Source organism: Zalophus californianus, chromosome 1, assembly GCF_009762305.2.
Source record: "Zalophus californianus isolate mZalCal1 chromosome 1, mZalCal1.pri.v2, whole genome shotgun sequence".
Lineage (NCBI taxonomy): Eukaryota > Metazoa > Chordata > Mammalia > Carnivora > Otariidae > Zalophus > Zalophus californianus.
The window spans coordinates 215,720,693-215,743,275 of NC_045595.1; the positions used below are offsets into that span (position 1 = coordinate 215,720,693).

The 22,583-nt window shown below is 51.7% G+C and overlaps 1 protein-coding gene across 9 annotated transcripts in view; it reads left to right on the forward strand.

Moving 5' to 3' along the window:
- Positions 1–22,583, forward strand: part of PCNT (pericentrin) — a 127,786-nt gene that overhangs the window by 87,251 nt on the left and 17,952 nt on the right. For 7 of the 9 annotated variants that reach the window (XR_003517818.2, XM_027581722.2, XM_027581724.2 and 4 more), the window contains 10 exons: positions 399–560; positions 6,336–7,049; positions 7,885–7,987; positions 11,558–11,712; positions 15,391–15,585; positions 16,966–17,139; positions 17,781–17,964; positions 19,230–19,452; positions 19,649–19,799; positions 20,549–21,133. Coding sequence is in view for 8 of the 9 variants with exons in the window: in XM_027581722.2 (XP_027437523.2) it covers positions 399–560; positions 6,336–7,049; positions 7,885–7,987; positions 11,558–11,712; positions 15,391–15,585; positions 16,966–17,139; positions 17,781–17,964; positions 19,230–19,452; positions 19,649–19,799; positions 20,549–21,133 (2,646 nt within the window). In the remaining variant the exon portion in view is untranslated. The remainder of the gene's footprint in view (positions 1–398; positions 561–6,335; positions 7,050–7,884; positions 7,988–11,557; positions 11,713–15,390; positions 15,586–16,965; positions 17,140–17,780; positions 17,965–19,229; positions 19,453–19,648; positions 19,800–20,548; positions 21,134–22,583) is intronic. The other 2 variants (XM_027581727.2, XM_027581729.2) reach the window with 1 other exon arrangement.

Sequence of the window (22,583 nt, forward strand, 5' to 3'; positions counted from 1 at the left end):
CACTGATTTCCTGTGTAAAACATGGTAAGCTCATTTCATTTTGGGACATGCTGCACTTTGGTTTTGAGTAGAAGTTGGGGTTCGCTGCCTGCTGCCCTGTGCCATGTCCAGGCTGTCAGCAGCTCCTTTTGGCCCGTGCTTTGTGGGGTGGCCCAGCTGGTGCTGTGTCCTGGTAGCCCCAGGCTAGGAGCTCATCCTCACCTGCAGTGGCAGTGAGCAGGCAGCAGGACTTTGGGCACAGCTCTGATCTGATGTTCTTCATGATGTAGGAAATGGGGACGTTGCCTCGGGGTCCAGTTCCAGAGCCCTGGGGAGTCCGAGGCAGCCCAGGGACTGAGCTCTGGTGCCTTCAGCTTTATCTTCACGAGCACTGTTGTTGTTTTCTCCGCTTACTGTAGAGGGCAGTGAATGATGATCTGCAGCCTGCTGAAGCCCCGGTGTCGTTAAACCACCCGGGTCTGCACGAACAAGACAACGTGATGGAGTCTGAGCTGCTCTCGGTGAAGAACAAGATGCCCTTGAGAACAGAGGACCATGGCAAAGTGCCAGGAAGGATGAAGGTACTTGGGCACATGGCCCGTGCTGCTGTGTGGGCAGAGACATCACTGACATTTTTGCAGAGGTGACATGCATGTTACCTCAGACAGCTCTGTCGTGTTCCTATAGTCGTCTCTTCGGATCTGTTCTGAAATGTCCTACACGTTTTATTTAGGTGTTCTCTAGAAATGCACATTTCCCATGGTCTTTTCAGCCTGGGGAAAATGAGCAATTGGTTACTTCTCTCTGGTAATGATACAGGTAGGATTTAACAGGGCTCTAAGGCCTGTCTCTAGGGTTTTCATGCAAGGACAAGTTGCCCACACAGCTGCGCTGTGGCTCAAGGCCTTTATCACCAGCATCTGTTACTTTGAAAGGCTCATGGTATTTTTTGAACCTCAGGGTTTTCCTGCATGTTTTGACTTGTGCTCCCAGCAGAGAAGAGCACAATAATCTGGAATGCAGCAGTTTGAAAATTCTGATCACCAGGAAGGCAGCAGCAGGAGAGCTGGCTTTTCTTCTCCTGGGTTGGGAACGCTGCACATCGGCCACATCAAGTGTTGCAGGGTCGGGATGTTCTGAAAATCTAAAGTGGCTGGTTTGGAGGGTTTCCTAAGTGCAGTGGCAAAGTGTGCTTCGATCTACAGTTCTCTTGAGCCTCCAGAGTGACTCTGCTGCTGTAGACACTGCACGGTTTGGCAGGACAGTCCAGTTCTCCCTTCCTGGGAGCTCTCCTGTGATGTGCCGTACGCACCACATTCCTGTTGTAAAATGAGAAGGCTCTGAATTCTACAGGCGGTTTCAGAGCGGGTGCGTGGACCGTGCCTGCAGTTTTGATAGAAGATGCCTGAGTCTGGTTTTATAGGTTTATCAAATCCCCACAGGACATTTAATTCTATTTGGAGAGGACTTTCTAACTGCAGCAAACTTCTCTCACTGCCCTTGGGATAAGAACATTTGTTTGAATTCTTAAGAGAAACCTTGTGATTATGAGCTGATTGCCAAATTCTTAGAAGTTATACACTGATAAGGAAATTGCAGATTCATTCCATAAATCACGATTTTTTTTTTTCGTTTTTATTTAAGTGATCTCTACACTCAATGTGTGGCTTGAACTTGTGATCCTAAGATCAAGAGTCACACGCTCTTCCAACTGAGCCAGCCAGGTGCCCCACAATTTTATATTTTTCAATGTTTGCATATAGACTCTTCCAGGCCCTTTTTCCCTTAAAAAAAAAAAATGCTTATGTTCTCAGTAAATTACCACAGAAATGATAGTTGCCTTTTTTTGTGCATGTGGTAAAATATATATAATCTAAGAGTTATATTTTAACCACTTTTTTTTTTTAAAAAAGATTTTATTTTTGGGGCTCCTGGATGGCACAGTCGGTTGAGCTTCTGAGTCTTGGTTTCAGCTCAGGTTGTGATCTCAGGGTGGTGAGATCAAGCCCAGTGTCAGGCTCCACACTCAGTGCAGAGTCTGTTTGGGATTCTCTCTTCCTATCCCTCTGCCCCTCCCACTCATGCATGCTTTTTTCCTCTCTCTCTCTCTCTCTCTCTCTCAAATGGAAAAATCTTTAAAAAAAAAAAAAAAATTATTTTTTTGTTAAGTGATCTCTACACCCAACGTAGGGCTTGAGCTCACAACCCCAAGATCAGGAGTCGCACACTCCACCCACTGAGTCAGCCAGGTGCCCCACATCTTAACTTTTTTTTAAGATTTTATTTATTAGAGAGAGTGAGCAGGTGAGAGAGCACAAGCCAGAGGGAGGACAGAGACAGAGGGGGAAGCAGACTCCCGACTGAGTAGGGAGCCTGACATGGGGCTTGATCCTGGGACTCCAGGATCATGACCTGAGCCAAAGGCAGCTGCTTAACAGCCTGAGCCACCCACCAGTACCACACTGTTTTGATTACTGGAGCTTGATTATAAGTTTTGACATCAAATAGTTATGAGTTCTCCAGTTTTGTTCTTTTTCAAGATTGTTTTGACTCTTTGAATTTTAGGGTAGGTTTTTCTGTTTCTGCAAAAAACGTCCTTAGAATTTTGATAGAGATTGTATTGAATCTGTACATCTTAGCAGTATTAGGTCTTTCAATCCATAAATGTGAAATATGCTTCCATTTATTTGTCTTCCCTAATTTGTCTCAGCAACGTTTTATAGTTTCATTGTACAAAACTTTCATCTCCTTGGTACAGTGAATTCTTAATCATTTTCTTCTTTTTTGTTGCTATCGTAATGGAATTGTTTTCTTCATTTCTTTTTCCGATTGCTCATTGTTGGTGGGTAGAAATGCAACTGATTTTTATATGTTGACTTTGTATCCTGTGACTTTGCTGAATTGATTTATTAATTCTAACAGGTTTTTTTTTTTTTTTTAGTGGAATCTTTGTTTCACACATATACAATCATATTATCTTGGAACGTAGATAATTTTACTTCTTCCTTTCCAGTTGAGACACATTTTATTTCTTTTTCTTGCTCTGGCTAGAACTTCCAGTACTGTGTTGAAGAGAAGTGGTGAAAGCAGGCATTCTTGCTTTGTTCCTGGTGTTAGAGGAAAATCTTTTCAGTCCATCACCACTGAGTATGATGTACACTGTATGTTTTTCATGTATGGGTTTTATATGTTAAGGTAGTTTTCTTTTAGTATGTTGAATGTCTTTATAATGAAAGGGTGTTGAACTTTGTCAGATGCATTTTCTGTACCAGTTGAGACAGTCATGTGATTTTTTTCTCCTTCATTTTGCTAATGTGGTGTATTATGTAGATTGGTTTTCCTATGTTGAACTGTCTTTGCATTCCAGGAATAAACGCCACTTGGTTAGAGTGTATAATCCTTTTAATATGGTATTGAATTCAGTTTGCTAGTATTTTAGAATTTTTGCATCAATGTTCATAGGGGATATTGGTCTACGGTTTTCATTTTTGTAGTGTCTTTTTCTAGCTTTAGTATCAACGTACTGCTGGACTCATACCATGAGTCAGGAGGCATTCCTCTGCTTTTTTTTCTTTTAACGGTTTATTAATTTATTTGAGAGAGAGAGAGCATGTGAGCATGAAGTGGGGGGGAAGAGGCAGAGAGTGAAGCAGACTCCCCACTGAGCAGGAGCCTGAAGTGGGGCTTTCGATCCCACAACCCTGAGATCATGACCTGAGCTGAAATCAAGAGTCAGATGCTGAACAGACTGAGCCCCCCAGGCGCCCCAGGATCATGTGTTTTTATCCATTCTGCCATTCTCCGTCTTTGATGGGAAAGATTAATCCATTTACATTAAAAGTACAGATAAGGAGGCATATATTTTTGTCATTTTGCTCTTTGTTTCCTATATGCCTTACAGTTTTTTTTGTTCTAATTTCCTGCATTACTGTATTCTCTTGTGCTTAGTTGACATTTTATACTGAAATGTTTAAATTCCCTAGTCATTTCTCTTTGTGTATATACTATAGCTATTTTTTGTGTGTGTGGTTATGTTAGGGATTACATTTAGCGTCCAGAATTACAACACTGTGGTTTGAATTTATACCAGCTTAACTATGAAAACTGTTCCTTTACAGCTCTCCCCTACCCCTTTTGGTTTTTGATGTCACAAGCACATTTTTATACTTTTGTGCCTCAAAACCTAAAACTAATAATTGGTTTAAATCCATTAATTTGTTATATAGAAAAAATATGGAGTTACAAACTAAAGTTAACAAACTAACTTTTAGACTATTTTTAAAAAGTGTGTCTTTTAAATCATGATGAAAACAAAATGTGGAGTTGCACGCCACTGTTGTAACAGCACAGACTTTTTAAAAAATTCAAGTGTTTTAACCTACAGTGTTCTGTTAGTTTCAGGTGTACAATCTAATGCACTGGCTTTTCTTATTGTGCATGCACCTACCTTCACTGAGATCTTTATTTTGCCATGTGACCTTGAGTTACCATCTAGCGACCTTTTATTACACCCTGCAGGACTCCCTTGAGCGTTTCTTGCAGGGCAGGTATAGTGGTCACAAACTTCTTTAGCTTTTATTTATCTGGGAATATCTTAATTTTTTCTTCACTCTTAAAGGACAGTTTTGATGGATATTGGATTTTTAGTTGACTGTTTTTTTCTTTTAGCACTTTGAATATACTGACTCTCTGTTCTCTGGCCTCCAGTTTCTGAAGAGAAATCTGCTGGTGATGTTGTGAGGGTCCTTGTATGTGACAAGTCACTTAGAGCCTTCAGCTTTTATACATTTGATTATAATGTATCTTGGTGTGTGAGTTCATCTTTTTTGGGATTTGTTGAGTTTCTTGGATGTTTATATTTGTGTCTTTCACCAGTTCTGGGACGTTTTCAGTCATTAAGTCCTCAAATAATTTCTCAGCTGCCTTTCTCTCTTCTTCTGGGACTCCCACAATGCGTATGATGGTCTCTTTGCCGGTGTCCCACAGGTCCCGTAGTCTGAATTCACTTTTGTCAGTCTCTTTTTCTTTTTTTTCCCTCAGACATGATCATTTCCATTATTCTGTCTTTAAGTTCAGTTTATTCTTTCTCCTTCTCAAATCTGCCTTTGAATCCCTTTAGTGAATTTTTTATTTCAATTATTGTACTTTTCAGCTCCACAGTTTCTTTTTGGTTTCCTTAGATTGTCTTTGTCTCCATGGATATTTCTACTTTGTTCACACATCATTTTCTTGACCTCCACCTCTTCCTTTAGTTCCTCGAATGTCTTTAAGACCATTGTTGTAACATCTTTGACTAGTAGATCTGACATTGGGTCTTTTTCAGGGACAGTTCCTTTGGATTTGCCTTTTTCCTTTGAATGGGCCATACTTTCCTATTTCCTTGTATGCCTTGGGGTACTTTTTCTTCTGGTTTGATTTTGAACACTGAACATTTGAGTCTAATAATGTCAGTTTGGAAATCTGAATCTCCTTCTTCCTCATAGCTTGCTGTTTTTTGTTATATTTCCTTTTTTTTTTTTTTTAATTGTCTCTATGCTGAGGATCAGCTTGAAGTATCAGCTTCAGGTGTTCTCACATGTTTTCTTAGTCTGCACCTTTACCTGGGCACTCACAGTCACTTTCTCATTTCCTCTATATATGCAGTTGTTTTTGAATGTTCTGGTTTTTTAAGTTCTCCACAAAAAGAAGAATGCTGTGGTGGGAAAAAGGGCACTGGCCCTTTAAACCCCCCGGAGGTCACTTCAGCCAGAGGGGGAGGGGCCGCAACAATGGCCTCACACCTCTTTGCTCCTCCGTGGTCCGGAGCGGCAGTCAGAGCACAGGTGCCCAGTATTTGTGGGACAGCCCCTTTTGCCCACTGTGGCTCGCACACATCATGTGCAAGATGCTCCAGGAAAGGGTGCACACCAACCTGCCAAGGGGCTGGGGGTCCAGGGATGAGTAACTGCTCTAGTGTGAGGAGCTGAAAGTGATCCAGATTGACTGCAGTTTACCCCCAAGTCCACGCCCCCCCAGGAAGTTGCAAGCCCTGGACAGACTCCAGAGTTTTATAGGGTAGGCACGGTTCTGCCAGTGCAGTTGGTGCCCAGGTGGGAGACAGGTTCCTGGTGCTTCCTGCTCTGCCTCCTTCACAGAGTCCTCTGCAGCGGTCACCGTGTAGGCAAGGGGCTCTCAGCTGTGAGTCTGTCTTTCATGGAATTGAAAAAGCTTAAAATCTCCACCCAGGGGCTCCTCATGGAGGCTCATTCTTAACTGCTCAGACAGCCTCTGAAATTGGCTTATAAATACCAGACAGACAGACGTGACTATGCGTAATTCAATTATTTTACTTTATGCATGTTCCTTTTTACGTGCAGAATAAGGAAAAACTACTGGAAGATTGTCAGCTGCAGAAAGTTGGTCTCATAAGTCAGGTGAGAGAGCTTCAAGAAAAGTTGAACCGTCTGATGTATTCTGTGAACTTGGAGAACATCGAGACAGAGGATTTCAAACATCAGCAGCTGGTGGCATCTTCACATGCTTTAGAAAATAGTTCGAGTGATAGTTCTAGTGACGGTGAAGAAACTGGCAAATCGACTCTTGTGGATGCGTTTCATAGCGACAAAACCATGTGTGATCTAATTGACCTTAGTGGAAATCAGGATCCACTGATAAAAAATGAAATGTCAAATGTTGCCATGGAAGATCAGGTTGATTTGCAGGACGGATCACTTTGTTTACAAGCAGGCTTCCACGCTGGCTGCCATGACCTAACCCATATTGAGGGGCCCGGGCCTTTGAAGAACGCACTCAGGGCAGTGGATCTGTCCTCCTGGAGCTCCCCGGAGGTTGTCAGGAAGGACTCGACCCTTGAGCCCGTGTCCAGCCTGCCCCTGACGCCGTGCTCGGATGCCCTGAGCTTGGACGCCTCCCTGCAGGACAGGACCGGTGCCTCGGTCCAGGCTGACCATTTGGAGCTGCTTTGGTCCCTGGGCGGCTCAGCAGCAGGAAAGGCCTCCAGGTGGGCAGAGTCTCCATTGGCTGTAGACAGAGCTCCCTCCGCTGACCAACATGTGCAGCGGATGGCTGTGGTAAGTGGTCCCTGGGTCCTGCCCTGGTTTGCTGTCTGTGGGTGCCCAGGGCCCCAGAGACTCCCCATGGGAATGTGTCTGCAGCGCCTGCAGGATCATAATTGCAACCATTGTTGGTTCATCTGCTGGTGGGGCTGGTGGCCCGGTGTGGGCGCGTACCTGACAGCCCCCAGTCAGCCATGTGTAGGGACAGTCCGCTTTCTGCAGCACCAACCCCAGTCCGTTGTAATACGAATAATTAGAGGACTTCAGTTATTCCTAAAAATATGTGCGACGCACCAGTCCCACTCAGATACTCAGGCCAAGCCTCTGTGCGCTCACTAGCGCTGACTCGAGAAGCACAGGCACAAACCCGCCTTCGTGTGTAGTTTTCATTCAGGTTCTTTGTCTAGAGTGTGTTTTCTAGATTTGTTTTCAGTTGTAGTTCATATTGAATAGGTTCTACATATAATGCTAATTAATTTAAAAAAATTATTTTTGAGTTAGACTGTATCTTTTCTTACAGAATAATGTTGAGATTTTGCATATCCTGGGTTAGAGAAAATAAAAAGTCTCAGGGAACATGATATTTAAGATACCCATGTCCCCGTCATGCTACCACAGATTTTTTTTAATCTGACATATTTGCTGGTGACTTCTTTATCCTAGAGAACCGTGGATGGGTTTGTTTAAATTCTTAGAAGCACATGATTTCAGGTTTGAAACACTCTTGTTTGGGTTCTGTGTGGGAAAATGATAAATTCAGGCCTTAGAAATTTTCTGTCTGGCTAGTTCAGCTCCCTGATGTGATTGGTGGTTATTTTATGACCATTTAAAAACTTGCCTGTTTGAACAGGAGAAAGATGTTGAAGACTTTATTGTAACATCTCTTGATGCTCAAGAAAAGCCCAGATCCTCTCCTCTCGGGTTTGAAGGAAAGAACAATGGAAGTGAAAACAGTGAGTCAGTCTTTTTTTTTTTTTTTTTTTTTTTACCTCTTAAGGTTTCAGGGAACAGGACAGCATGGACGGCCCCCAGGTTGGCGTTTGCTGGTACACCCTGGCTGTGCCCGGCTCCATCTCCTCTCTGTGCTTAGTGGCACCTGAAGGCCTGAGGTCATGTTACTCTGGAAAACTCAGTTGTGCACCTTCAGACCCTGCACTCAGCACCCGGATGTCTGCCGTGGCCCACGGCAGCCTCTCAACTACAGACCTTCCTTAGATTTTGCCACTTGTCCCATTGGCACCCTTCACGGGAGGGGGTACTGCGCTGGTACGAGGCATTCAGATGTCCCTTGCTGCTGGGCACTGCAGTGTGGGAGGGAGGCTGTGCTGTGCGGGTCCCGAGAGGGAGCCCCTCACCTTTCCAGCAGTTCTGCATCTCGTTTGGGTATCTGGAGCAGTGTCGTTAGCATTGGTGTCCCGCATCAATGCCATGGTCTTCCCAGGGCATCACGGCACAGGGCTTGCAGTGTCCCGCTTGGACCCCTTGGCACTGGTGTGTGCCGGGTTCTGTTCTGATTTCTCCTTTTCGATTGCTTGGTGTTGGGCAGGGGTTACGAGACCATGCCTGTGGTTCTTGTTTCTCAGACTCAGACCCACTCACATTAGCCTCCAGGAGTGATTGTTGCCCGGATCATCGTTAGAATGGTTGCCAAACCGTGACCTTCTAACCTTGTTCTTCTGTAATTGTTGGATTTTTACAAGTTAATCACCTGTTGAGATGTTTTGACTTTTTAAAAAAAAGTCATCATTGACTCAGTTCAGTGCTTTTGAAAACTAGACCACAGTGAGGTAAAGTTCACTGGCATTTCGGCTTGTACTGAGTGGGGCCAGCAGCGTTTTAATTTTAGTTTTGAGTTACTCCATGTGTAAGTGCCTGGTGTGAGAATCGAGCTGTTCTGCAAGGTGCCTTCCAGCTGCCCCCGCTCCAAACCACCGTTCCCTGAGGACACCCACATTTAATCTTGAGACTTCCGTTCCAGAACTTATTGCGAGGTCACGTTTGCTAATTACAGCAGTTCTGGCTGCCCGTTTCTCACCCTCCCCCCCCACCAGTTCTGGCTGCCCGTTTCTCACCCTCCCCCCCCACCAGTTCTGGCTGCCCGTTTCCCACCCTCCCCCCCCAACCAGTTCTGGCTGCCCGTTTCCCACCCTCCCCCCCCACCAGTTCTGGCTGCCCGTTTCCCACCCTCCCCCCCCACCAGTTCTGGCTGCCCGTTTCCCACCCTCCCCCCCCACCCGTTCTGGCTGCCCGTTTCTCACCCTCCCCCCCCACCAGTTCTGGCTGCCCGTTTCCCACCCTCCCCCCCCACCAGTTCTGGCTGCCCGTTTCTCACCCTCCCCCCCCCACCAGTTCTGGCTGCCCGTTTCCCACCCTCCCCCCCCACCAGTTCTGGCTGCCCGTTTCCCACCCTCCCCCCCCACCAGTTCTGGCTGCCCGTTTCCCACCCTCCCCCCCCACCAGTTCTGGCTGCCCGTTTCCCACCCTCCCCCCCCACCAGTTCTGGCTGCCCGTTTCCCACCCTCCCCCCCCACCAGTTCTGGCTGCCCGTTTCTCACCCTCCCCCCCCACCAGTTCTGGCTGCCCGTTTCTCACCCTCCCCCCCCACCAGTTCTGGCTGCCCGTTTCTCACCCTCCCCCCCCACCAGTTCTGGCTGCCCGTTTCTCACCCCCCCCCACCCTCCGGGGGCCGCTGTCCTGTTCCTTCCCCTCCCCACAGCGTGTTTGTGTCTTGAGTGGACCTGTCAGGTGCCCACAGAGCCTCTGGGACTGAGCGTCCTCTCCCAGACAGCTGGCTTCCCTTTCTCATGGCCTCCCTCCCGTTCTCCGTCACGGCCCTGCCCACGCTGCCCACCACACTGTCCACAAGCATGGGTGTGCGCTGCCCATGCCACCTTCTGAACACGCGGTCTCCGCTTTCTGGGCCAGACCCCTTGTCCCTCCTTTGTGGGCCTTATTTTAAGTAGTGTTCTCTAGAAGCATTTGCAGAAAACGCACCTGTGAGGTGGGTTTCCTAAGAACTTCTGCATTTTCCTGATGTTTGGTGATGGTTTGGGCTTGGTGCAGACTCGCAGGGGAGAAGTCACATTCCTGCAGACTCCAGAGCATCTGACCACTGTCCCAGAGCCTGGTGTCACGGAGCACCGCGGCCGCCACATGACGCCATGCTCCTGGGCATGTCCTTCATCCTGAATAGGTCTTCACTGTTCCTGGGGGTACTGCCCCCTGCCTCTCACTTTGCTGTACTTCCTGTTAATCACTGGACTGATTTTCTTACTTTCTCACTTTGTCTGTTTCCATTTCTTTGTACTTTTGTTCTTATTTGTTAAAGAACCTTTTAAGAAATTAGTTCTTAAGCTTGGAAGTGAATGTTTTTATTTCTGCTGTGTCTTAACTTCTAAGAGCTCTTCTTATTCTCTGTTCCTTTCTCTTGAAACTTCCTTGTTCCACGAATGAGACTTATTTCTCTGAAGATACTATGTTTTTTCTGAAGTTTTTTTGTGTTTGCTGCCTTTATTGTATCTCCCCCAGCGGTCTCTGAGTCCCTGTTTCATGCTTCTTTTGCGCATTCCTTGGCAAGTTTAAGAACCTAGACTCCTTAGGGTGGTCTCAGCAACTTGCTGGAAGGTCTGTGCTGGGAGGCACCGTGCCAGGGTCTCTGAGCCCCCATTCCCACCCGCGCTCGGGGCCGGTGAGTGGAGCAGCCCCAAAGGCTGATCCTGCTTTTCCCTGGCTGCCTCCCTCTGTTTTCCAAGCCACTGGGCATTGGCTGTGGGCTGCAAGGGATGCACCACGTACTTCAGAGAGGTTTGGAATTCCTTTTTGAGGCCCTCCCGTGAGGGGTTTCTGGTGTCTCAAACCCTAGACTTTTGAGGTCTCTCCAGTCCAGCCTGGCTGGTCTCAGAGCTTGTCTCCACCCACCCCCCATCAGGTGTGTTCACCTTTTCCCGGCCAGATGCTTGCTGCTCGACCTGCTGCCTGCACACGGCCCTGCAGTTGGCACCGTGCATCGTCTGTCCCCTTCCTCTCTCTGCATGCGGTGGGGGCCCTGCCCTGTCTCCATCCCTTCTTGGGTGTGGAGATGCAGGCCCCGCACACGCTGGTCTGCCCAGGCACTTCCTGTGTGAGCCCTGCGGGCTTGGGTGTCCTGTCTTTGGGGGATGAGGAAACCCACTTTTGCATCTGTTTACAAATGACCTGAGATCCCATAAGGTTCATGTTGGAATCATGGGTATTCACATACCAAACATGCAAAATATGCTTTTTCTTAATGTGTGTAGTTATGTCATCTTACGGAATTGTAAAACTGTCTTTGTCTTCTTCGGTGGTTTGTTGATGTCTTCAGGGAGGGGAGCCCTGGCTGTAGCCCTCCTGGGTGTTTTGGGGCCTCATGCAGCATCCAGGAAGCCGGGGTCTGACCACACCCCTGGCTCTCTCTGGGTGCCCCTCCCCCCCGGGCCCTCCCCCAGGAATGCCGCTCTGCAGAGGATTGTGGTCCGGACCCTGACTTTTCGCTGTGTTTTTAGGTGACGCCTCGGGGTTTGCAAAGATAGTAAACCAAGACTCGGGGAGACGTGAAACTCCCACCGCTAGCCCTCCGGTGCCTCCTCCCACCTCTGCAAGGTTCCGATGGCCGGTGGAAGCCATGGAGGAGAAAGAAGTGCATCCGAAACAAGTGAAGGTGAGGTGTGCAGTGGCCGTGTGCCTCCATCTGCAGCTGCTATGGTTGCCGGGAGGGCGCGTGGCGTTGGGTTGCGTGCATCACCCCGCACAGACCCCTGCGTCGGTTCTAGCTGGGCTTGGACTCGCGTCTCGTGTGAGTGCTTCCGGAAGGATATGGCTGCTGTCCTGGGGTGCGTGGGGATGGGTGTCCCAGGTGAGGGCCTGGCATGGCGGGCTGGTGGGGCTGCGGGAGCCTTGGGCACTGGGGTCCCCGGAGGAGGACCAGCTCTTCCCGCACCTGCTGCCACACAGCGCACAGTGGGCCTGCAGGTGCAGGTGCTGTAATTGGGGTCGGTCTTCCTGACTTGAGTTCAGGTATCAGAACGCACGACCCTCTGTTTGGTCCTGGAGATTGACCTTTGGCCTCTCCTAAGACGAGTGTGGCATGTGCTCACTACTGGGCCGCCCTCCGCCAGGCGCCTGCAGGGGACCGAGCCACAGAGCAGACAGCCTGGCCCGCTGTGTGAGCTGCCCGCCGCCCCTGTGCTGGCCCTGCAGGCGCCTCCCCGAGGACCCCCTCGTACTGCCCACCTGGCCACAGAGCTGAGTCCTTGTCGCCCACTCACAGTCACACCGGAAGAATTTGGTGCTCGGGGCTCAGAGGCAAGTCCTTGCCAGAGGAGGGAAGAGGGAAGCCATGGTCAGCATGCGGCGGTTTAACTTGGAGCAGACTTTTAAAACAACTTTGTTCTAGTTTTAATTGATGCGTGACCGTAAGTTCAAGGTGCAGTGACCCCACAGTGAGGTTAGTTAGCGCCTCCGTCACCCGGGCAGACTGTCTGTGGCACTTTCCGTAAGTTCTGTTTTCTCTCGCCGGTTTAGCAAACCCTTTCAGTGTCAGACCACTGACACAGACTTGGCTGAGTGAGTAAATGATGTGTCACTGTTGTGAGACTGAAGGCATTTCCAAAGGAAACTTTTTTTTTTGAGTATCGTTGACACCAGCGTTCTACTAGTTCCAGGTGCACAGACAGCTTGGTGACTTGACAAGTTTGTAGGTTATGCTCTGCCCCCCGTAGGTGCGTTCTGCTTACATCGCGGTTATGGCACCGTTGAAATAAAACGATTCTACAAGATTGATTGATTTATTTGTAAGAGAGCGTGCGCATGAGCAGGGTGGGGAGGGGCAGAGGGAGCAGGGAGCCCAATGCGGGACTCAATCCCAGGACCCTGGGATCATGACCTGAGCCGAAGGCAGACGCTTAACTGACTGAGCCACCCAGGCGCCCCCAAATGAAGTGTTTTTTTTTTTTTTTAAAGATTTTATTTATTTGAGAGAGAGAGAATGAGAGATAGCGCGAGAGGGAAGAGGGTCAGAGGGAGAAGCAGACTCCCCGCTGAGCAGGGAGCCCGATGCGGGACTCGATCCCGGGACTCCAGGATCATGACCTGAGCCGAAGGCAGACGCTTAACTGACTGAGCCACCCAGGCGCCCCCAAATGAAGTGTTTTTAAAATAAACATAATGTGTAGTTGGGCCTTTAGCACTTTTTGTTAGTATTCCACTTTTCTGGGTCACATCATTAGAATCCTAGCAAAACCTACTTCTAGTTAGCTAATTGTGCTCTGTCATAAGCCTCTTCATTGCTACTCTCCCACCTCCCAGAGGAATTTTACCAAACATTTACTTACTTACTTATTTTTAAAAGTCATGATGTGTTTATACATGTCAACTTTCCCACTGTAGGTGGTGAAAAAGACATTAAAATACGTTAAAAATAAAATAATCATCTTTTAAATTTAAATTTTAGTTAACATATAGTATTAGTCTTAGTTTCAGAGGTAGAGGTCAGTGATTCATGAGTTACGTACAAAACCCAGTGCTCATTACCTCACATGCCCTCCCTAATGCCCGTCACCCAGTTACCCCCTCCCACCAGCCCCCTCCCCTCCAGCAACCCTCAGTTTGTTTCCTATGATTAAGAGTCTCTCATGGTTTGTCTCCCTCTCTGATTTCATCTTGTTTTATTTTTCCCTTCCTTCTCCTATGATCCTCTGTTTTGTTTCTTATATTCTGCATATCAGTGAGATCATACGACAATTGTCTTTCCCTGATTGACTTATTTCGCTTAGCATAATACCCTCTAGTTCCATCCACGTCATTGCAAATGGTAAGATTTCATCCTTTCTGATGGCTGAGTAACATTGCATTGTATATATGGACCACATCTTCTTTATCCGTTCATCTGTCGAGGACATCTGGGCTCTTTCCACAGTTTGGCTATTGTGGACATTGCTGCTATAAACATCGGGGTGCACGTACCCCTTCGGATCCCTACATTTGTATCTTTGGGGTAAATACCCAGTAGTGCAATTGCTGGGTTGTAGGGTAGCTCTATTTTCAACTGTTTGAGGAACCTCCATACTGTTTTCCAGAGTGGCTGCACCAGCTTGCATTCCCACCGACAGAGGGTTCCCCTTTCTCCGCATCCCCGCCAACATCTGTTGTTTCCTGACTTGTTCATTTTAGCCATTCTGACTGGTGTGAGGTGGTATCTCATTGAGGTTTTGATTTGGATTTCCCTGATGCCGAGTGATGTTGAGCATTTTTTCATGTGTCTGTTGACCATCTGGATATCTTTTTCAGAAAAGCGTCTGTTCATGCCTTCTGTCCATTTCTTAACTGGGTTGTTTTTTGGGTGTTGAACTATTTTTTTAAGATTTATCTGAGAGAGTGCGTGCATGCTAGTGCGGGGAGGGGCAGAAGGAGAGAGAATCTCAAGCCGACTCCCCACTGAGCCCGGAGCCCGACATAGGACTTGATCCTGGGACCCTGAGATCATGAACTGAGCCGAAATCAGGAGTCGGACACTGAACTGACCGAGCCAACCCCTTTGTTGCTGCTTTTATACTTCCTGTTTGAGGCATCTATTAGTCTTTTTTCCCCAGAGATTGAAACATAACATGCCCTTTGAATGAATCTTTGTGTGGAGTGAGGCCCGTGATGGTTACTTTGGACCCTGTATCGGTCCTGCCCCCTTGGATAGTTCTGGGGAAGCCACTTTCTTCCACTGTCTGTGTCTTCGGGCAGAAGACAGGTGGCCAGTGTGCGTGTCCCAGTGTCCCAGTGCCGTGAAGGACCCGTTCCAGTGCTCACAGACCCTGGGTGCAGGGACTTGTCAGGGCAACCGTCCCTCTGCTCCCCGTGTCTGGGCCCCACTGTAGGCACTGGAGTGTGCAGGCGCCTCACCCCCAAGGATGCACAGGCCTCCTGTGCGGTTCCCTGCAGCCTTCTTGGAGCATGGCAGGTGCAGTCCCAGGAGGGCCAGGGAATCGCAAGGCTCTTGATGACCTGGCCTCGGAAGTTGGCCTGAGGCCCTGCCCTGCGCCCCGCCCAAGCTTAAGGAAGGGGTGCTAGGGATGGTGTCCACCGTGCAGGCACTGGTGGGATGGCCGTCCTTGGAGTAGCCGACCCAGAAATTCTCTTTCAAACTGGTTTCCTAGCAGCCTCTGAAGGTTGTAGGGGAGGGACAGTTCAGAATGTTACAGAACCGCAGAACTCGGTCTTTGGTTCAGAGGTCATGGGAGTGCTGTGCAGGCCGCCCTGGTGAGCATTCATGGGTGGTGGGCAGGGGACTGGGTGGATGAGTAGCTTCATGCTGGTTTTCCCTCTTTCTGAAATGCTTGTCCCCTTGCAGGCTTTGCTGCAGATGGTGTGTGATGAGAGCCACCACATATTGGCCTTGTCTGAGTGCCGCGGGCCGCCCAGCGCCCTGAGCAAGGGTGAGCCGAGTGCCGCCCTTGAGCACTTCCCGAGGGAGGGCCCCGGCCTTTTGGAGGTGGTGCCGGCCCTGCGGAGACATCCGAACCTAGTACCCCAAAAGGGAGAGAAGGTACGGGGCGTCCCACCTGAAAGAGAATAAGGTGTGGGTGAGGAGCAGTTGGAGGGGGTTGCTTAGCCACATAAGTGGATAAAGGGAGTAAGGGGTGGGTCAGCGGTGGGCACGGGGGCCATGTTCCTGGCCGGCCACCCTCTCAGCCATGTTTGCTGGGACCAGCCATGTGCCAGCATGTTCCCGGCCCCTTTAGGGCAGCAGAGGCTGTGGGGGGGGGGGGGGACACATGGTGGAGCTCTGCTGGAGGTGGGTGACAGGAGGCGGGTGTGGGGGCCGGGCCTGGGCCCACAGGGCCCCAGTGTCCACTCTGCAACCAGGGAACCGGGCAGCTCGGTGAGGGCCCACAGGGCCCCAGCGTCCACTCTGCAACCAGGGAACCGGGGCAGCTCGGTGAGGGCCCACAGGGCCCCAGCGTCCACTCTGCAACCAGGGAACCGGGGCAGCTCGGTGAGGGCCCACAGGGCCCCAGCGTCCACTCTGCAACCAGGGAACCGGGGCAGCTCGGTGAGGGCCCACAGGGCCCCAGCGTCCACTCTGCAACCAGGGAACCGGGCAGCTCGGTGAGGGCCCACAGGGCCCCAGGGTCCACTCTGCAACCAGGGAACCGGGGCAGCTCGGTGAGGGCCCACAGGGCCCCAGCGTCCACTCTGCAACCAGGGAACCGGGGCAGCTCGGTGAGGGCCCACAGGGCCCCAGCGTCCACTCTGCAACCAGGGAACCGGGGCAGCTCGGTGAGGGCCCACAGGGCCCCAGCGTCCACTCTGCAACCAGGGAACCGGGGCAGCTCGGTGAGGGCCCACAGGGCCCCAGCGTCCACTCTGCAACCAGGGAACCGGGGCAGCTCGGTGAGGGCCCACAGGGCCCCAGCGTCCACTCTGCAACCAGGGAACCGGGGCAGCTCGGTGAGGGCCCACAGGGCCCCAGCGTCCACTCTGCAACCAGGGAACCGGGGCAGCTCGGTGAGGGCCCCCAGGGCCCCAGCGTCCACTCTGCAACCAGGGAACCGGGGCAGCTCGGTGAGGGCCCACAGGGCCCCAGCGTCCACTCTGCAACCAGGGAACCGGGGCAGCTCGGTGAGGGCCAGGTGCTGAGCCACATCCAAGGGGACCTACTGGCCACAGGGTGTGCAGGGAAGCAGTACCCCAGTGTCCAGCCTAGGCCTGCCAGGGGACAAGGTGGCCAGCCAGCAGCACCCGTGCTGGGCCTCGTGCTGTGGCAGTGCTCCGTCCTTTGGTGGCTTCTCCCTCAGCAGGGCTGGCTTCTTGTGCCCTGGACGGTCGTGGGCTCGCTTGTGTCTGCTCTTCTGTTGGGTGGTTTCTGGTTCAGCCTACAGGGTGCATTTGTAAGAATACTGAGCTCCCTGTCCCAATGTTTTAGGACCTTCCTGGCATGTGTCTTGATTGGAGAGGAGAATTTCTACAGGTTGTGCAGGAGGCATTTGGAAAAGAGCGGGAGATGTTGAGGGCCGAGTTGCAGCCCCAGCCCTGTGGCTCTGACCCCGGGGACCACAGCTCCCTGCTAGAGCGGCTAGAGAAGGTGGTGCAGCAGCAGGTGAGCATGTGCCTTGATTTATTTCCCAGAGTCCTGCAGCAGAGGGGGTGACGGAACCAGTTCATGGGAATTTGACCTTGGAATGTGGCAGTGACCAGGAAGAAGTCCTGCCTCCGTCCAAACGTAACACTGTTTAATCATGATTCCATCAAGTGGAGACGTCTGTGCGTTTATTCTCCTTGTCAACCTCACTGTGTTCTTTCCTTGAAAACGGAGCAGCGCTAAGTGGCCTGACCCAGGCTGTGAGCGCTTGAGCCCAGGGTTGGAGTGTCAGAGCGTCAGGGCCCACGGCAGGTCACTCTGGCATAGAGCTGGGGGACAGGTGTGTGAGGTCTGTGTTCCATACCACGTGTTTGTCATGGGTATCCTCCTGCAAGCCTGTTCTTACCATGTCGGGGACGAGGCTCCGTCGCCAAGCTCATGCCCGCAAAGCTGGAGGCACACATTTGCATTTGGTGGGCTGTTTGTGCCTGGAGTTGCCGGCACTCTTGCCAGGCCTGGCCTCCGCGCCCCTGGGACACGCTCCGGGCTTCCGTGTTTCCCCACTCGGGGGTGCTCCTCCACCGCAAGGCCCGCTAGTGGCCATGTCTGTGACCCTACTCTCCCCGCCTCTCCTGCCGCATCTCTGGGGAGATCTGCAGGAGAAGTCCTTGGAGCACCTTCGCCTGTCAGACAGGAGCAGCTTGCTGTCCGAGATCCAGGCTCTGCGCGCCCAGCTGCGCATGACGCACCTGCAGAACCAGGAGAAGCTGCAGCAGCTGTGCGCGGCACTGACCAGCGCGGAGGCCCGTGGGAGCCGGCAGGAGCACCAGCTGCGCAGGCAGGGTGAGTGCCGCCCTTGCGTCCGTGCCCTGCCCACGTTCCCCTGCGGGGGAGGGGTGCATGGGTGAGCCACGCCCCTGCGGGCTGCCCAGTGCTGGATGCCGTGGCCCAAGCAGCGTCCGGTCTGTCCAGGTCCCTGGGCACGGGGACCATCAGCCCTGGCAGTTCTCGGTTCATAGAGCTGCCGGTGAGGTGACCGTGGCGGGGGCAGAGGCCTTGCCCAGGGTCCTGGCGGGCGGTGGAGGGCCTACATTGGTGTGAGCGCCGGACACCAGCAGGACCGTGCCTGGGAGTCTCTGGGGCTTGTGCTGGGTGTGAACAGCCTGTCATACGTTTCTACATTTAATTTAGGCTCTTCTGGGTTTTTTTTAATAGATGCTCATGTCTTTGAATAAAAAGCATTTTTTTTTTCCCCGCCTGCCGCCTCTTGTTACCAATCGCTCTGCTTAGGCCCTTGAGCGCTGTGGTGAGTGGAGAGCTGCGGCAGGCCTCCAGCTGTAGGGGCAGCGCTCCATCTCACATTCTTACACATGGTGCCAGTTGGGGTCTTCGAACCCGCGCCCCATTGGCTCGCAGAGCCCCTTCTCTTCGTAGTTTTGGGTGTTAAATGGCGGGCCAGACCCGTCCAGCAGCGCAGCCTTGCATTCGGGTCGTGTTGCATTACCTTGTGAGCATTTCTGGTCTGGGCTTGCTGATATTTCGCATGTGCATGCGTGAGGGGTACTGGTCTATGGTTTTCGGTCTTCGGTTTTGGTGTTGGAGTAGTGCCAGCCTTGTGGGGGATTGGCAGGTGTCTCTTCCCTTCTGTGTCCCGGAGTTTGTAGAGAACCGGGGTTATTTCCTCCCTCGGTTTTGGGAGAATTCTGCAGTGAAGCTCTTGGGGTCGGGGCTGTCTCTGTTGGGACCATGCAGTGTAGGGGTTGTGGGGGAAGCCGTGATTCAGGATGACTGCAGGGATGGTCCATCATTGCCCAGCCTGCCCTTCTGCCTCCAGGCAGACCCCAGGACTGAGCAGCTGGCCCTGGGGAACCATGTCGTGTCCTCTGGCCTGCGCGGCCACTCTGCCCATGCATCTCTGGGTGCCCCGAAGCCTGGAGGGTGTTGGGGGGAGGCCAGCATCCCGGCTGTAGGCCTGGAAATGTCATTTTCCCCAAGAGTGAATACCTCCCCGTCCCCACACTGGTTTGTTTTTAATTTGTGACGTCCCAGGTACAGCTCACCTGGATTCAAGGGAAATGCTGTCTTGTTTTCTGTGATGTATTTCTCAGTGGAGTTACTGGCATATAAGGTCGAGCAGGAGAAACGTATAGCAAGCGATGTACAGAAAACCCTGAATGAAGAGCAAGAGAAGGCCAGCAGCGTTCGGAAGCTCTTGGTGGTGGAGCAGACCGTCGTCAGAGACTTGAGATCTGAGCTCCACGAGTGTAAACAGGACAATGAGAGGCTGCTGGCCTCCCTCAGTGAGGCGCAAAAGGAGGTCCTCCAGCTGAGGTAGGGGCCCTCACCCACCTGGCCGTGGACTTTGTCGAGTAATGCGCGGAAGTCACGCAGTTGTCCCCACACCTCTCTTGGTGTGGACGTGGAAGAGCGGCCCTTGCGGGCTGCGGTCTGTGCACATACTGTGACGGGCGCCGGGTGTGCCCTGGGCAAGTGCCTGTGACCCACGTGGGCCTGTCTCCCCACACAGGTCTGTGCTGGACAGTAAGGAGAGCAACCTGAAGGTGGCCCTGCAGGAGCTGGAGTGCGAGCGTGGGAAGAAGCGCGCCCTGCAGAGCCGGCTGCAGGAGGAGCATCTGCAGCACCTGCAGAAGGAGGGCCAGAGCTCCAAGACCCTGGAGGTGCCTGGGCAGCGGGGCCGGTGGGCAGCTGTGCGTGGGGCCCCTCCCCCCCTCCCCACGGGCACGTGCCGGGTGAAGCGGGCCTGGGTCTGGTGCAGCCGCATCTCCGTCGTGGCAGACGGTGCTCATACCCCCCAGCGTCTCAGGGCGCGGGGCTCCTCAAGGCGGACGCAGCCTCCTCACTGACGAGCCGCACGGAGCACAGATGGCAGTGACCCGGCTTCTGTGTCCAGAGGTGCTTGTGTGCGTGAACTGACGTGCCGTTGGGCAGCTCGGAGGGCCGCGGGTCCGGCAGGTGATCTGTGCTCCCTTCGCAGGCGGAGCGAAGCTGTCGTTCACGCACATGGAGCCCGCGGCTCCGCCAGGCAGGATGCTGAGTGTCCAGGGTGTCGTGCTTGTTGGGGAGGGAGAGTGAACCCAGGGCGTGGGAGTGTGTTTACGGAGCACCGCTTCCAAAACGTGCTCCACCCGTGAAGGGGACGGTGAGGTGAGGGCGGAACGGTCGGTAGAACAAGGGGGTGCGCCGGTCGGTGCCGTAGAACAAGGGGGTGCGCCGGTCGGTGCCGTAGAACAAGGGGGTTGCGCCGGTCGGTGCCGTAGAACAAGGGGGTGCGCCGGTCGGTGCCATAGAACAAGGGGGTGTGCCGGTCGGTGCCGTAGAACCAAGGGGGTGTGCTGCTGGGGTGGGAACAGGCATCGGGCAGGCAAGCTGTTTCCATACTTCTCTTGACGGCTTGTCCCCGACACAGGAGTTGAGAGCGTCCTTGGAGAAGCAGTGTGCTCAGAGTAATCGACTGTGCGTCGCATTGAAACACGAGCAGACAGCGAAGGACAACCTTCAGAAGGAGCTGCAGATCGAGGCCTCGCGCTGTGAGGCGCTCCTGGCGCAGGAGCGGGGCCAGCTGTCCGAGCTGCGGCGGAGCCTAGAGGCCGAGAAGGGCCGGTCGCTGGAGCTGGCCGCGGCTCTACAGCACGAGCGGCTCCTGACGGAGCAGCTGAGCCGCCTTGCACGGGACACGCCGGCGCACCACGCTGTGCTGAGGAGGCTGAAGGACGAGAAGTCCCGCGCGGTGGAGCTGCAGGCCAGGCTGGAGCAGGTGGACGTGCAGAAGCGCCGTGCGGAGCTTGAGAGGGAGAAGGAGGTAAGGGCCGCACAGACCCCCGCCGTGGAGCGCCCCCAGGCACGGGAGCCGCGGCATGGTCTGCGGAGAGAGGGGGAGAGTTCTGCGAGGCTGGCCGCACGGGAAGGACGTGAGGACGTGAGGAGGAGAGCGGAGACGGGGCCGGGCCAGGCCGACGTGCAGATGTGGCCGACGGGAGACAAGGAGAAACTGGTGAGAGCGCGCCGGCCGCGTCACCACCCAGCAGCCAGCCGTGGGGCTGAGAGCACCCCGGGGCCGTGACCCTGTTCCTCTCCTTCATCCCGCTGGTCTGTGTCTGTCCTCCGCCACCCTCCGCTCACCACGGCTTCGTGGCAGGTTTCCGCGTCTCCCACCTTGGTCTTTCTCAGGATTGTCTTGGATATTCGGGGCCCTTGGGATTCTGGGGGATTGCGTTGACTCCGCAGATGGCTTTGGGGGGGTTGTCACCTTGACGGTGTTACCTTTGCGGATCCTGAAATTGGAAGTCTTTCCACACATTTAGGTCTTCGATTTCTTTCAACAGCGTTTTGCTGCTTTCAGATGATAAATGTGGCACTGTTAAATTATCCTCAGGTATTTTATGATCTGATTCTGTTGTAAATGGAATTGATTTCTTAATTTCATTTTCAGATCATCCCTGGCTGGTGTACCCCAATACGGTTGGTTCTGCTATTGATCTTGCATCTTACAACCTTAGACTTGTTTGTTATTCCCAGTTTTTTAACGTATTTGTGGTTTTCTGTGTTATGAGGTCATGTCACTGGCACGTAGACGTAGGCTTTCTTCTTCCGTCCCTGTCCAGGTGACTTTTACATGCTGTCCTGCCCATCTCGGGAGTCTCTCCCTTCTCGTTCACTCAGCCTTTGTATGCTGTATTTTCGATCATGAGACAGTTTGGATTTGCGTTTTTGGTGTCTTGGAATCAATGTTTTTGCCCTTTATTCTGTTGATGCCGAGTTTCCCATTGATCGGGTTCCATTTGTGGATCTACCCTTGCGTTCTTGGCTGAATCCCACTTGACTTTGGTGATGATGTTTTTTATATACTCCTGTATTTCGTTTGCTAGGGTTTTGCGTAAGGGTTTTGCATCTGTATTCGTAAGGGATACTGGTCTGTATTTTTCAAGTTGTGGTGTCTTTGATTTTGATATTTGGATGATTTTTGCCTCACAAGTTGGGAAGTGTTCCTTTTCTATATTTTTGGATAAAATGTTGCTTTCAGATACATTTTATGTCAGTCAGAAGCCTTTGTTTCTGGGAAAATTAAATCCTGTGTCTTCATATGGATTGACATTTGTGTTGCCCTCTTTAAAAATGCCCTTTAAATATTTTTTTAAAAAATATTTTTAAACACAATTTTTTAAAAGTTGTGAAAATCCAAATAAGTTTTTAAAAACACACAAGGAAAACCAGTGGCCTGGACTTTTCAGTGGTTAGCCTGCCATGAAATATTTGAGGAATGAATATGTGTTTTTAAAAACAAAATTCTAGATTTCTAAGTGTTACAAAGATAAGTCGGCTCCCAAAATGCTATGAAATTAATTAGTTTTTTGGAAGTTCATGTCAGGGGTGTGTTCAGTGTGTTTGGCTGAGATGCAGTCACATACCTGAGTTCACCAACTTAAGTTGCACACGTCAGTGGT